At 37.7% G+C, this 13039-nt stretch overlaps 1 protein-coding gene across 3 annotated transcripts in view; it reads left to right on the top strand.

Moving 5' to 3' along the window:
• elna (elastin a) overlaps positions 1–13039 on the top strand; it is a 51488-nt gene that overhangs the window by 35624 nt on the left and 2825 nt on the right. Inside the window, exons 24-46 of one of the 3 annotated variants that reach the window (XM_063493691.1) lie at positions 7–84; positions 199–225; positions 403–480; positions 572–610; positions 889–996; positions 1183–1209; positions 1316–1348; positions 1588–1671; positions 1771–1800; positions 2266–2318; positions 4105–4132; positions 4239–4253; positions 4376–4405; positions 4952–4978; positions 5901–5948; positions 7210–7242; positions 7335–7421; positions 7915–7971; positions 8547–8591; positions 9386–9424; positions 10012–10059; positions 11044–11076; positions 11936–11968. In XM_063493691.1, the coding sequence (XP_063349761.1) occupies positions 7–84; positions 199–225; positions 403–480; positions 572–610; positions 889–996; positions 1183–1209; positions 1316–1348; positions 1588–1671; positions 1771–1800; positions 2266–2318; positions 4105–4132; positions 4239–4253; positions 4376–4405; positions 4952–4978; positions 5901–5948; positions 7210–7242; positions 7335–7421; positions 7915–7971; positions 8547–8591; positions 9386–9424; positions 10012–10059; positions 11044–11076; positions 11936–11968 (1080 nt within the window). Of the gene's footprint in view, positions 1–6; positions 85–198; positions 226–402; positions 481–571; positions 611–888; positions 997–1182; positions 1210–1315; positions 1349–1587; positions 1672–1770; positions 1803–2265; positions 2319–4104; positions 4133–4238; positions 4254–4375; positions 4406–4951; positions 4979–5900; positions 5949–7209; positions 7243–7334; positions 7422–7914; positions 7972–8546; positions 8592–9385; positions 9425–10011; positions 10060–11043; positions 11077–11935; positions 11969–13039 lie in introns of all 3 variants that reach the window. The other 2 variants (XM_063493692.1, XM_063493693.1) reach the window with 2 other exon arrangements.

Below are 13039 nucleotides of genomic sequence, written 5' to 3'. Positions count from 1 at the left end.
TTGAAGGTCAAGGTGGTGGAGGGTTTATTCCAGGTGTTCGTGGAGGTGGTGGAGGAGGAGGAGGTTTTTTACCAGGATATGGATGTAAGCATACCACATGGACATAATATTTTTAGATATTTCAAGGATTCAAGGATATTTTTCAGTCTTATTCACTTTGTCCTGCTAATCTTTCCTTTTGTCCTTACTTTGGTGCAGCTTTGGCAGCCAAACCTCCTAAATATGGTGAGACTTTGATATTTACAGTTTGGTACCTCATAATATTTGCCAAACGTATTCCACCTGTACAAGTCTATCAACATATTAATACATAAATCCAGTGATACAGTTTTAAAGATTGTGCCTTTAATGCAATATTGGATTTATTTTGGTTTGTTAAAGCTGTGCTGACACATTTTATAGGAGTGCCAGGAGCAGGCCTAGGAGGAGGGGTTGTCCCAGGGGGAGCAGGACAGGTAGTCCCTGGTGGTGGATTGGGTGGTAAGTCGCTAAAGGTTTGGGGTCTTTTTAAAGAACTTCTTCTATGTCGTTTGTGATAATTCAGCAGCAAACTTTGTTTGGTTTCTTACAGGTTTTGGAGGTGGTGCTGGAGTCAAACCACCAAAGTATGGTAAGGCTTTTGTTTTGATTACACTCTAGAATAATATGATGAAAATAACACCAATGCAATATGGAGAGAAATACTAAACTGTATTAGCAGCAGTACATGGATCACACTCCCCTGCTGCAAAAACTTCTAAATAAGGAGGCAGAAAAAAGTATAAAATTACATAAATCCTGCACGTTGAGAAATATTTCCTCGAGCATGAATGTATTCTCACTCATTAATCTAACTTCACTTTAGATTTTAATACTTGTGAACTAATTGTACCACCTGCACTAATGTAGGAGTTCCTGGAGGAGCCGGAACAGGGCTAGGACCTGGAGGAGTACCTATTGGAGGATCAGGAGTTGCAGGTGGACCGTACTCCCCCGCCGCAAAAGCTGCTAAATACGGTAGGGTGAAACGACCACACAATCATATAAGTGCTGCACATATTGGACACATTTCCTTGATGATTCTGAGAGAAAGAGTACAGTTTTCTGTCACTTCAAGCATTTTTCACTTAATCGTTTCTATATATTTTTATATTGTCTTAGTTGCAAATTAATGATCCAGCTGGTTCTGGTTCTTTTAATTAGGAGTTGGCACTGGAGGTCTACCTGGAGGTACTGCATGAAAACACCAAACAGCCATTGAGTGTGATTTATAGAATTCAAGTAACATCAAACAATGTCATGATATGAGTATTAATGACATTGTGTTTTTACACAGGATTTCCAGTTGGAGCAAAAGCACCAAAATACAGTAAGGAGAACCTCAAAACTAATATAAAAAGCTACATTGTTTTATAATAAAGATGCAAAGATGCAGAAGTTGGTTAAAAGATAAAATACCTAATCACAGCCAATTACAGTCAACTGGAGTAAAGCTTTATCCACCAATGACATCAGGTATCAGGGTCCATGTCATGATGGGAAACAGGTTAGGATTCTGGCAAATTATAGACAGAATTTGGATGAATTTAAAATGTTGTATCATTGCAGTAGTTCCAGGAGTGACTCCATACACACCTGTCAGTTTTCCAAATGGCTCTGTTGTACCTGGTCAATTAGTTCCTGGAAAACCAGGTAAAGCTTAGAGTACAGCTTCTTGTTTGTTTTTGGGTTTTGTTTGTTTGCACCTTTTCATAGTTGTAAATTTTAAATGATCCATTATTGCTTCCACAGCAAAGGATGTCAGTGGAACTCCTCAGCCAGGTACAGTGAAATGTCTCAGCTGATTACGTACTGTATGAAAGGAGGATTTGTCTGCCACAGTTAGAGTATTTCTATAATACAGCAAATGTAAAAAGTTAACAGCAAACTGAAGGGACTTGTGGATTTTCATTTTTAAGCCTCAGAAGCTTATTGAGAGCTTCAGCACACTGCTTGCACGACTTTAGCAGTAAAACACGCACACGGCTCACCTGCCACGCCATTTTTTTCTTGTTTTTAACAGTTGCTCTCTACTTTGTGGTAAACGTATTTGCCCCCTTTTCTGCCCACACAATTTCCCAGTTTTAATAATATTGCTACAAGCCGTTGACCACCTCCAGCTTTACAGCCTCCAAGCTGTGGCAGTGCTTTGGTCCACTTCACAGCTTCTGCCTTTTCTCATGGCTCTCACTCTGTGCCCGTGGAATTCACGCTGGATCAAACTGGTACTTGTCATCTTTTTGGCAGAGCCCACTGATATTGCCACAACTGGCAAGACCCCAGAGGTCCCAGATCCCAGTAAGACTCGGTTTGCTTGAAGTCTTTGACCATAAATTAAAATATAAGGCATTTATTTGATGTTTGCAGTTTTTGGCAGTTGTAGTTGAGTTTTGATCTAATATATATATTTATCTATTCAGTATTTCAGAATGTGATTTTATTTTTATTTTATTTTTTTACTTCATTTCATCACTGCATTCAAAAACATCATTTTTATGATTTCACATTTAATTGGAGTCATTTAGATGATTTGGACCCTTTTTGCTTCTGTCTTGATAATTATGTCTATTTATTTAAATCAAATTATTACATCAAGAAATTATGCCTTATGAGAGTATTTATAATTTATACAAAGCTAAATTAAATTTTCCAAGATTCAGAGAGTTCACTTTCTCAAATACTGTTTGGAAATACTATAGAAATGTCTCATGAGCATGCATTAGCTGTAGTAAGTAGTACTCCACTTCTTTTTGGGACTGTAAAGATGGGAACCGATTACCTTTTTTACAGTATTATATATACTCTGCTAAAGGGAAGCAGCATTATGTACTCTGTCAAATACGTGAGAGAGCTGTCTCACATATAGTCCCTGGACACTGTGCTTCACAAAGTCCTGAAAGAAAAGTCGTTTTAAAGCAGACCTATTATGCTTGCTTCAAGCTCCAGAGTTTTATTCTTGGACTATACTAGAGTAGTTTTGAATCATAGCTCAAAATTATTCTTTGTTACCTTATTTGAACATTAGTGCACCTCAGTTTTAGCTATTCTTCCTTTAAGCCAACCTTCTTCTGATTGGCTGCCCCTCACTAAAAGAAGACTTCAGCAGCAGGTGGGTGGAGCTTCTATGCAGACAACCAGAGCTGTGTGTCTGATATGATGTCCCTCTTTGACATCATACAGATCCAAGAGTAGGAAAACTGTCTGAAACTGAGTATTTAGAGCACAATGAAGGCTTTTGGTTCACGTGGATTATTTAGTTTTATAAGGATTAAGACTTTATGTTTAATATATCCAGCAGTATTCACATCACCAAAACAAATAAGTGAACACTTAAAAATAAAAAGAACTGCAGCATAATAGGTCCACTTTAACCTGTCTTGCCTCTTCAACGTCCTGTTAGTGTTGCATAATTTGGGGCTGCTTTTTTTTCTTCTTTCTCTAGCATTTACTCAACTTGTGCACTCCTTTACTTTTTTTACCTCACAGCTTGCTGTGCTTGATGCATTGCTTTCATTATAGCATCATAACTGCAATTTGTGTACTATTAACTGCATTAGTCCTTTAGAGGGAATGGGTAGATTAATGGGATGTGATCTTTTCTGTTTTAATTCCTTGTATTCTCCACAGAGGTTTGTTTAGGAACATGACTACTTGTGCTCATAGTTTGACAGTTTTTTGTGATATTTACACAGTTTAAGTTTGTAAAATCACTGCACTTAAAGTCCTTTATTATTAAATAAACACTGAATAAACTGAAAAGCAGCTACTTCACACTTTTGATTATTTAGATTTGTTGTTTCGTAGTTGCATGAAATCCTAAAAGATTATGTCTTGTATTTATTTCCTTGCATTGCCAAATGCAATTAATGGAAACCATTGATTTTGTTAATATTAGTTGGGCTCATCTGAAAGGACAAAAAAGTAAAAGGCACTTTCTAACTTTTTTTTCTTTCTTTTTTCTTTACTCTCATGGTGGATGGGTGAACACAGGTGGTAAGTTGGAAACAAACATGCAGGTTTTTGCTTCATTTGATTCTCATGTGTGTCTGTTTGTTTTAATAAATGTTATTTCCGACTCCTCTGACAGTTTCTGGTGGAATTCTTCAGCCTAGTCGTAAGTAGTTCACATTAATCCTGTGAATCCTTGTTAACAGTGAAAGTATGCTTACTGTGCTTATCTAAACATTATTATACTTTTCCTTTTTTTTTTTACCTTACAGCTGGCACAGGTGTTGGTAAATATGTCAAAATCCTCTCATACTGAAATATACCAAAAATACTCAGAGGTTCATGATTTGGGCTTCATTCAAACATTAAACGTGACAAACCTTTTACTTTTGTGTTTCCCGTGTGACAGTTGGAACGGGAGTTGACGCTCCCGCTGGTGGTAAGAACAGGTTTCTTTTTCCTTTCTACACGTATTCAACATGTGCCATTAAGCAACTTATTTCAATTGATCTTTTAACAAAAGCTTGTAGCATCTGTTAATCTGTAAGCTCTATGACAGGGGTGTCAAACATAAGGCCAAGGGGCCAGAATTGGCCAAATCCGGCCAACTGGACAGCTTTGAAGGAGGGCATCAATTTTGTTCTTTTAACTGTATTTTCAGTTAAAACATTGTGGTTTATATGTAAAGGACAGTTTGGACAATGAGCTACCAGAACTTTCTTTGTAATCTCCTTACAGTGTCACACTGTCAGATTTATTTCATTTACTACAACAGCATTTATTTATATTATAACACATATTTATTTCTTATCTCTGGGATTAAATATGCACTTAAACTTCTTTACACTAACAGCATGAGCTATATGTAGCCCTTAATGTGAAATGAGTTTGGCATACTTGCCCTATTACATTTATTATTACTGAAATTGCATTACTTGTCATTTTGACATATTTTAATGAATGTAACCGTTGCCTGTGTTTCTAGTTGACACTTCACGCCAAGTTCAACCTGGTAAGTTTACGTTTTTTAATCAAAATTGAGCAAAATTTACTGATTAATTTGCAATTTACAATAAGGAAAGGGAGGAAAAAAAGGAAAATAGGAGTTAAGTTTCACCCTATCAGGCCTCACTCATTGGCCACAAAAAGGTGTTTTAACATTCCTCAGAGATTTTCGTCCATATTTACGTGATGGCATCACACATTTGCTACAGATTTGTTGACTGTACATGGATGATGGAAATCTCTCGTTACATCACATCCCAAAAATGGTCTATTCGATTGAGTACAGAGAGCTCAAGAGAAAAATGACAGGAGGCCAAGCTGAAGATGTTAACTTTGGAGACAAAGTTAGAGAAGCGAGGCTGAGATGGCTTCGACACATGCAGAGAAGGGATAGTGAATATGTTGGACAAAGAATGTTAAAAAAAATGGAGCTGCCCAGATAGAGGAAAAATGATGGATATAGTGAATGAAGACATGCAGAGGGTTGGTGTGGCTGTGGAGGATGCTAGGAACAGGGTGAGATGGAGGCAGATGATCCACTGTGGCCACACCTAAAGGGACTGCACAGATGTACCTAATGAGGTGGCCAGTGAGTGTAATTCTACCCGTTCTTGTGACTGTAATAGTTAAAGGAACTAAATCACGATATGCTAAATTATATGCATGTTGGGCTGTTTATTATTCCATCTGTTATTTTAATAATAATAAAAAAATAAATATTTGTTCAACAACAGGTCAAATATTTATTATTTTATTGATTCAGGAGCGCCGTGTTGTTTTAATCCCTCAGTCTCCTGTATGTTTTCTAACTTAAAGTTCATGAAAGTATGCTGGATCCATCTGGCCACATGGTGGAGACCAATACAAACATACCTGCTGTGGGGCTTTTTCTCTTTGACTGTAAAAGTAAAAGGCGTGGCTGTTTTCAGGTCCTGGCGTTGGAACAGTTGGAAAAGCACCCAAACCATTCATACCAGGTAAAGAGGAACTAGATCTTTTAACTATCACTCATTTGTATGATAAAGCATAAGATATTGTCTCTGATTCTCTTGCATGTGATCTGGTTATGTTTATTTTCCTCACTCCTTTGACACAAAATACTAGATGTGCATTTAAGGAGTTCAACTGAATATTGTCTGAATTTAGTACATAATATTTTAGCCATCTATAGTTCACACCAAGCCTAGATGTTTATATCTGGATTTATACAGTTTGTAAATGAATTTATATTTAAAAGTTTTTAATTATTAGAGTTGTGCATTATACATATGCTCAGTATGGCACAGTTAAAAGACTAAATTGTGACATATCACAGATTAATTTCAGCACTACTGTCATGTTTGCTGCTGCTGCTCATTACTTACACAAACACACAGACAGCATCTTAGCTCCGTGAAACCCTGTCATTTTAGTCTCAATCCAAATATTGATTCATTTGTTTTTATAATCACATCCACTGCTATGCTACACATGATGCATCCTTCTTAACGTGCACTCTCTGTGCAGACAGTTAATGATTCTTCAGCCTGGATCAATGAAACCAACAAAAAGCTGCATCAGGCCAATTATACCTGCAACAGACTGAATAGTCATCAGTTTTGTGCATCTGCTGGTTTGCACTTTTAGGGCATTTTACCTATTGTGCACTTTTTTTTGCAAGCTTTGATGTAATTTTTTGAATAGAATTCTAAAACTGAGAAATTTTGTTGGTAACAGGAGACTCTCCTGATAGATAATTAAAAATAAAAACAAAGCACTTTTTTTGTACTAAGATTAAAACACAAGATATGACAAAAAATTAAACGTTAAAATATTATAAACTCTCAAGATAAAGTATTTGTTACCTTTACATTGTTTTTAATTAATGTAAAGGATCATCAATAACACTGTGATACCCGAGTAGAGTCTGTTATTATTTTTATTCTCTGTTGATTTTGTTTCTCACTTTTGTCTGATGCCTATCGAGTAAATCTGTTTTTCCCAGTATTAACATGGCAGGGATTTGAAATTCCACGTTATAATGAAGTCTTCTGTTTGACTTTTACTCGTTTGTGCACTCAGGGTAAATGTTATGTCCAAACTGTTGATTTAACTAATTTAACAAATGTAAATTTTCTGTGTAATTTTGTTACATAAGCACGTATACATTCAGTTTCTACAGAGTACATTTTATTTAATGATTAATCACTTGAATAAATAAACCTTTGATTTTTGGGGTCTTCTATTTTTACTCCCTAGGTACTGGCTATCCTTATGGAACACCTTATGGAGGCAAGTTTCCTGTTTAAGTTTATTGTGTTTTGGCTCTCATAGATTTTGTTTAAAGAGCAGTGAGTTATATTTCTACTCTTTTTGTGCTTTAGTACCTTTAGGCACTGGACCCGGAACTGGACCCGGAACTGGGCCTGGAACTGGAACACTGCCTGGAGCGAAGCCTCTGAAACCTCCAGGTACTCGAATCCATTTCTACTTTGACCTTCAAGCAACCAAACTGTTTTAGTAACTAAAACTACTTTTTAAATATACTATAAGACTAAAGCTGGTGCAAAAAACGCCTATAATCGTTTCTTTATCTATGAGAGACACTCTAATGTCTTATAATTATGGTGTAATCATTTTTATGCAAAAAACAAAGTGGAAAGACACTGGATGAACAAAACCATAGGATGTAAAGTCTGAATGAATGCATGTACAATATGTTTCATTTTAACACAAAGTGTAGTCATAGTCAAAGTGTGTTTCATTGTTTGGTACTTTATAACAAATTCAAATTAAACAATATTCAGAGTACTGAAATATATGAAAGTTTCGACTGTCAGAATTGAAGAACTAATAATAGGAATAATTGGATAAATACAGAGCACAATAACTGCTGTAATGTTCTTGTTTTTGCAGAAGCTTGTGCACATGCAGTCTCAGCATTGTTGTGTTTTGTGTTTGTAGCTGTGGGTGGCGTTGGAGAGAGACCAGGAATCCCACTGGCTGCAGGAGGTTATCAAGGTCAGTGAGCCCTAAGAAAATTTACTTGCAGGAAACTAAATTATTATAACGTATTAGTAATTTTTAATCAGGAAATAAGAGTGCATACTGCTTTTTAGCAGGACTTGTTGAAATCAGGGAACATTGTATTATCATTAGACCCTTTTTGTAATTCCTTCACTAACGCCTTCTCAAACTGTAGAAGATGAGTTATCTATTAGATGTCACCATGATTCAGGGGGATACACTCTGCTTGGACAAGGTAAAGGAGACGAGCCTGTCAGCATTGATGCCTAATGTTTCCCTGACTTTAAAAAACAACAACAAAATCATCCAGTCCAGTGCACAAAGTGACAGTTGGTGAGGAGATGTCATCTCATGGCACTTCCTGTGCAGGAAATTGGCCAAAATGCTGATAAGTTGCTGTGCAGGGTGCAGCGTATCAGGAATGAGAAACCACTTTAAGGAAGGAAAACAACTGGGGGCATTATTCAAAGAGTTTCTCATTCTTTATGTTGCTCTGAGTCCTAAACAGAATGGCTATAGTAATAGATTAAAGGGTCATTGCATGTAAGCCAGTTTTCTCTGTGTGACAGGTGGAGTTGTGTATCCTGGAGCTGCAGCTAAAGCCCCGAAACCAGGTAATGTAACAGGCCGGTACTGCTGCCGCACATCAAAGCACAATGTAAACATGGGAAATGTGCTGTGAATGTGTTTTCCTATAGCTTGTGGCCACACTGTGTACTTTATGTTGAAAACACAGTTTCCCAGAAACAATGTTTGGGAAACGTCCACCTCACTTCCTCTTCAAATTAAGCCTCAAAAATCTTTTTAAGTAGTTTTTGTTTTGTTAGCAAGTTGCTATCAAACCAAAATCACTAGATTTACTCAGATTACTTGTATCAAAAAGACACTTTGTAGAGATTTACAGTACCATATTCTCTCTCTTTAGCTGAGTTTGTTTACCAGTGAGAAATGTGGCCTGAAATAAAGTGATTCAGCCAATTTTTTTTTTTTTTTTTAAATCCAGCTTCTGCAAAGGCAAGCTCCACCAAGGGCAGTAATCCCTGCAGTATTTCTGTTCCGTTAGGAGTCTGTAAATGGAGCAAGTCAACAACACATCATTTTGCCCTGGAGACCATATTACTGTGCAGAACATCACTGTGGGATTGTTTGAAGATAACACAGCCCCCCTGGGGAGTCCTGCCCTGAAATAGCAAAATTCTGCCAGGGGAAATTTGGATGAGGACGTTAATGTGACGTTAGCTGAGCCACTGGCCACATGCCAGTTTAGGGCCTGAAGCGACAATGCTGGAGTAATGCACACAGAAAAAAACTACAATCCATAGAAATATGAAACTTAGAAAGTTGTATTTGCTGTATATCAGAAGAAAAGAAACATTTGAATTGTTTCTTTGTCTTTTAATTTGAGCAGGCTATGGCAATATTGGAGGTGGTGGCGGATACCAACAAGGTGAGGACCACAGTGACATTTTTACCACTCAGTCCCTCTCCTTTTTATTCTTAAGCAGTTTAAGATGATGCATATTTCTGTTCAGAGGTCCCCAGCCATATTTACACTTGCACAGCTTTTAGACCTGCCTCTTCTTCTCTTCCTCTGCCCACCCGTGATGGATCATTGCAATCACACAGCAGCAGCCGACAGTACCGCCTGCTCTCACTTCCCCACAGATACTGCCCGGCTACAGCTAGTCATAAAAACTGTCTGCCCTAATCCATCTCCCAGTGAACACAGACACATCCGTCTGTGTGAAGTGTTACTGCAGATGGTTTAATAGCTTTCATTTTTGCAGCACAGTTTTTCCATCAGGGAGGTTTGCCAAACTGAGAGATCCGTAATTATGAAAAGCAGGTCAAGTTGTCATATTCAGAGTAATGCTGGGTTGTTTAATCATAACTAACTTGTAAAACATTTAGTGCAAATGGATTTACTGCCAACACAAATAGATTCTATACATGAATCCAATTCATATCGTGTGATATATTTTCTATCTGTAGGCCTGTGAGGTCTCCATTAAAATTGTTTTTTCAAATTTACAGGTGTAGTTCCTGGTTACAGAGGAGGATACCCCCAGCAGTACTACCAAGGTAAAACAACTACTTCCTTTATGCACATTTTGATTAAAGTATATTGATGAATTCACAGCAGACATTATGTAACATACTACCTACTACCTGTTGTTGGTGATAAACACTTCTGTGTAGTGACCTTTTAAGGGCGCAAGTTGTGCCATAAATCAGTGTTGACAAATGACAAAATAGAGCCATTTATCTTTAGAAGGTGGGATCAAAGGCAGAGAACAGTGGTAGGATGTTTTAAGAGTGTGTGGCTGTATCGGAGGTGGACTTTCACGCAAGAATAAGAACTCCAAAAAAAGAGGCTCTAATACTACTTTTCAGTAAAGCAGACTGAAATATACTCATAAGCTACTTTATTAGGTGTACCTTGCTAGTACCAAGTAGGACCAATTTTACCTTCAGAACGGCCTTAATTGCTTGTTGCATAGATTCATCATTCATTCATCAGCTGTATTGTCACAGCAGACAATCTTTCCAGCCTTCTGTTGTTCAAGAAAAAAGAAACAAAAATGCAAATCTTGGTTGTAACAAGTGGTTATTTGAGTAACTGTTGCTTTCCTGTCGAATCATGTGGTGATTCTCCTCTGACATCAGCAAGGCATTTTCAGCCAGACAACAGCAACCTGCTGGATATTTTCTCTTTTTCAGCCCATTCTCAGTAAACCCTAGACATGGTTGTTGGGGACAATCCCAGTAGTTCAGCAGTTTCTGAAATACTCTGACCAGCCAGTCTCATAACAAAGTCACTTAAATCAAATCGTCTTCTTTTATCATTCTGATAAGCAGTTTGAAATTCAGCATGCTATCTTGACCCTTGACTGATTAGATATTTGGATCAACAAGCAGTTAAACAGGTGTACCTAATGAAAAACTGTAATTCACAGTACATTCATAGCACTGATAAGTGCATTGGTAAAATAAACCTGCCTCCACCGAGCGAAGGATTTAGCGCACGGATGATTGTTTAACTGTTTGTCCTTGTTTCTGGATCAGGAGCCGGATTAATGTTGAGACGCTATTACCCAGGTAACAGGAAGACAGGAAACTGCCTCCACTTTAGAGCTTAAAGAAAAGGAGAGGGGAGCAACAGAAGGTTTCATTTTCTTGCAACAATATTCACATGCCGTAAATGATTCGGAAACCACATTAGGAAAAATATTACCTGATTACCTCATCGGTATTTATTCTTCCCTCTCCTTTCCTTTATGTCGGCCACTTTCACGTAAACGCAGCTCCAGCTTCTGCACAGTTTCCATGTCATGCTTATCATGATCTCTTACTCATTAAGTCACAGTAGAGATATCTACTGTATCCTCTTATCCAACTAAAGAAATCTCATATTAAAATTGAAATGTCTGGAATGTTTTAGTTTAATTTGAATTCGATTAATTATTCATAAATATTTTTGACTATCCTAAACACTGAAGGTTGGTTTTTTGTTTTGTTTTTTTTAGACCAAAAGGATTTGTGAACTTTTCCATTTTAAGTTTAAAATAATTAGATTTTTGACTCCCCCCCCCCCCCTCCCTCATTTAACATGTTAACCCACATTTAACTGACATTTCTTCAGTTTAAGCAGACAAACCTTATGCACCTCTATCCACAAGATTAAATGTCGGTATTTTAAATACAAAACACAGACAGGAGAAGACTACTGTCTGCATAAAATCTGGTCACTTGTCTGCACTGAAAATGTGTCTGGAACAAACAGCTCAGCTCTACATTTAAGTGCCTCCTGTGCGAGCCTCTATAATGTCAACAGTTTAATTCTAACCACATCCTGGCTGGGAGAAATGAATCCACCTGTGTGACAGACCCAAAGTGGTTTCATCCTAACATTGCTCTGCTGACACCTACTCTTGTATTTGTCTTTCCTGTTGTGTAGGATATGTGCCAGCCCCGCTGACTCCTCAACAAGGTACCAAAGATCCACGTCCTCTCATTACATTACTTCACACATGCAAAAAGAAAGCATTACTTTTTTGCACATTATAAAGGCATTGTTTCAGTGAGCGACTGTTCCCTGAAGCTCTGCTCATTTTCCAGTTTATCTCTCATTAAATCTACTTTTTGGCAGAGCACGCCAACATGCCAGATTATCGAGATGAGTTTGGAAAATGGGTGTGTGCTGGTCAGTGCAGATGGTGTAGCTCAGCCCGTATGATGAACACACCATAATCTGTATCTTCCTGAACTAAATTACTCCTGCGAGTGGGATAATTTCATAGAAAGCGCATGCTATTTTAGAGGCTATATATCATTCGTTGGATCACTCAAAGTACCTGACAAACAGCTTTCAAGGGCTTTCAAGTCTCTGAATGAAATCTGAATTAGGTTTATTGCCAAAACTTTAGCCAAACCAGGATTTTTTTTATATATATAAAATGCCCTGAATAAGCATGTGTTAGTGTAGCATGTTACTTATAACGTGACTGGAGGATCATTAAGCAGTCCAACTGTAGACGGGAAGAAAATGTTCTTGTGCCTTGAGGTGTAGGTCCTAATGGTCTGCAACCCCCTGCCAGAGGCAAGTGACTTAAAAAGCCCCTGTGGGAGAAGTGCAGATTCCAGCCAGTCGCCTTCTTAGTAGAGCAGACGACATGGTGCAGTCAGCCTTTGTGTTTGGCAGCAACATATAAGGTGGTGATAGAGATGTCATTAATCACAAGATGAGGCGTAAACAAAAAGTGAACCTTAATTGAATCTGATTTCAAAGTCTGATAGATGATGGAAACAAAAAAGGGACACAAAGATTACAACACATGCTGAGATAAAGACTGAAGGGGAGACAACCCTACACATGAGAGTAACTAGGAGAAGTGGATGACAAGATGCAGGTGAAGATAATCAAAGACAATTACACAGGAGAAGTAAAACTAAAGTCAAGAAGCTAGAGACGGGTATCTATCAAAATAAAACAGGAAGGAAGAATTGTAACTAAATGGGGGAACACAGACATGTGAATGATCTTAACATATGGGATCAACAC

This window comes from Pelmatolapia mariae, linkage group LG14, assembly GCF_036321145.2.
Source record: "Pelmatolapia mariae isolate MD_Pm_ZW linkage group LG14, Pm_UMD_F_2, whole genome shotgun sequence".
In the NCBI taxonomy this organism is placed as follows: Eukaryota; Metazoa; Chordata; class Actinopteri; order Cichliformes; family Cichlidae; genus Pelmatolapia; species Pelmatolapia mariae.
The sequence above is the reverse complement of the archived record's forward strand: the minus strand, read 5'-3'. Positions and strand labels throughout refer to the sequence as shown.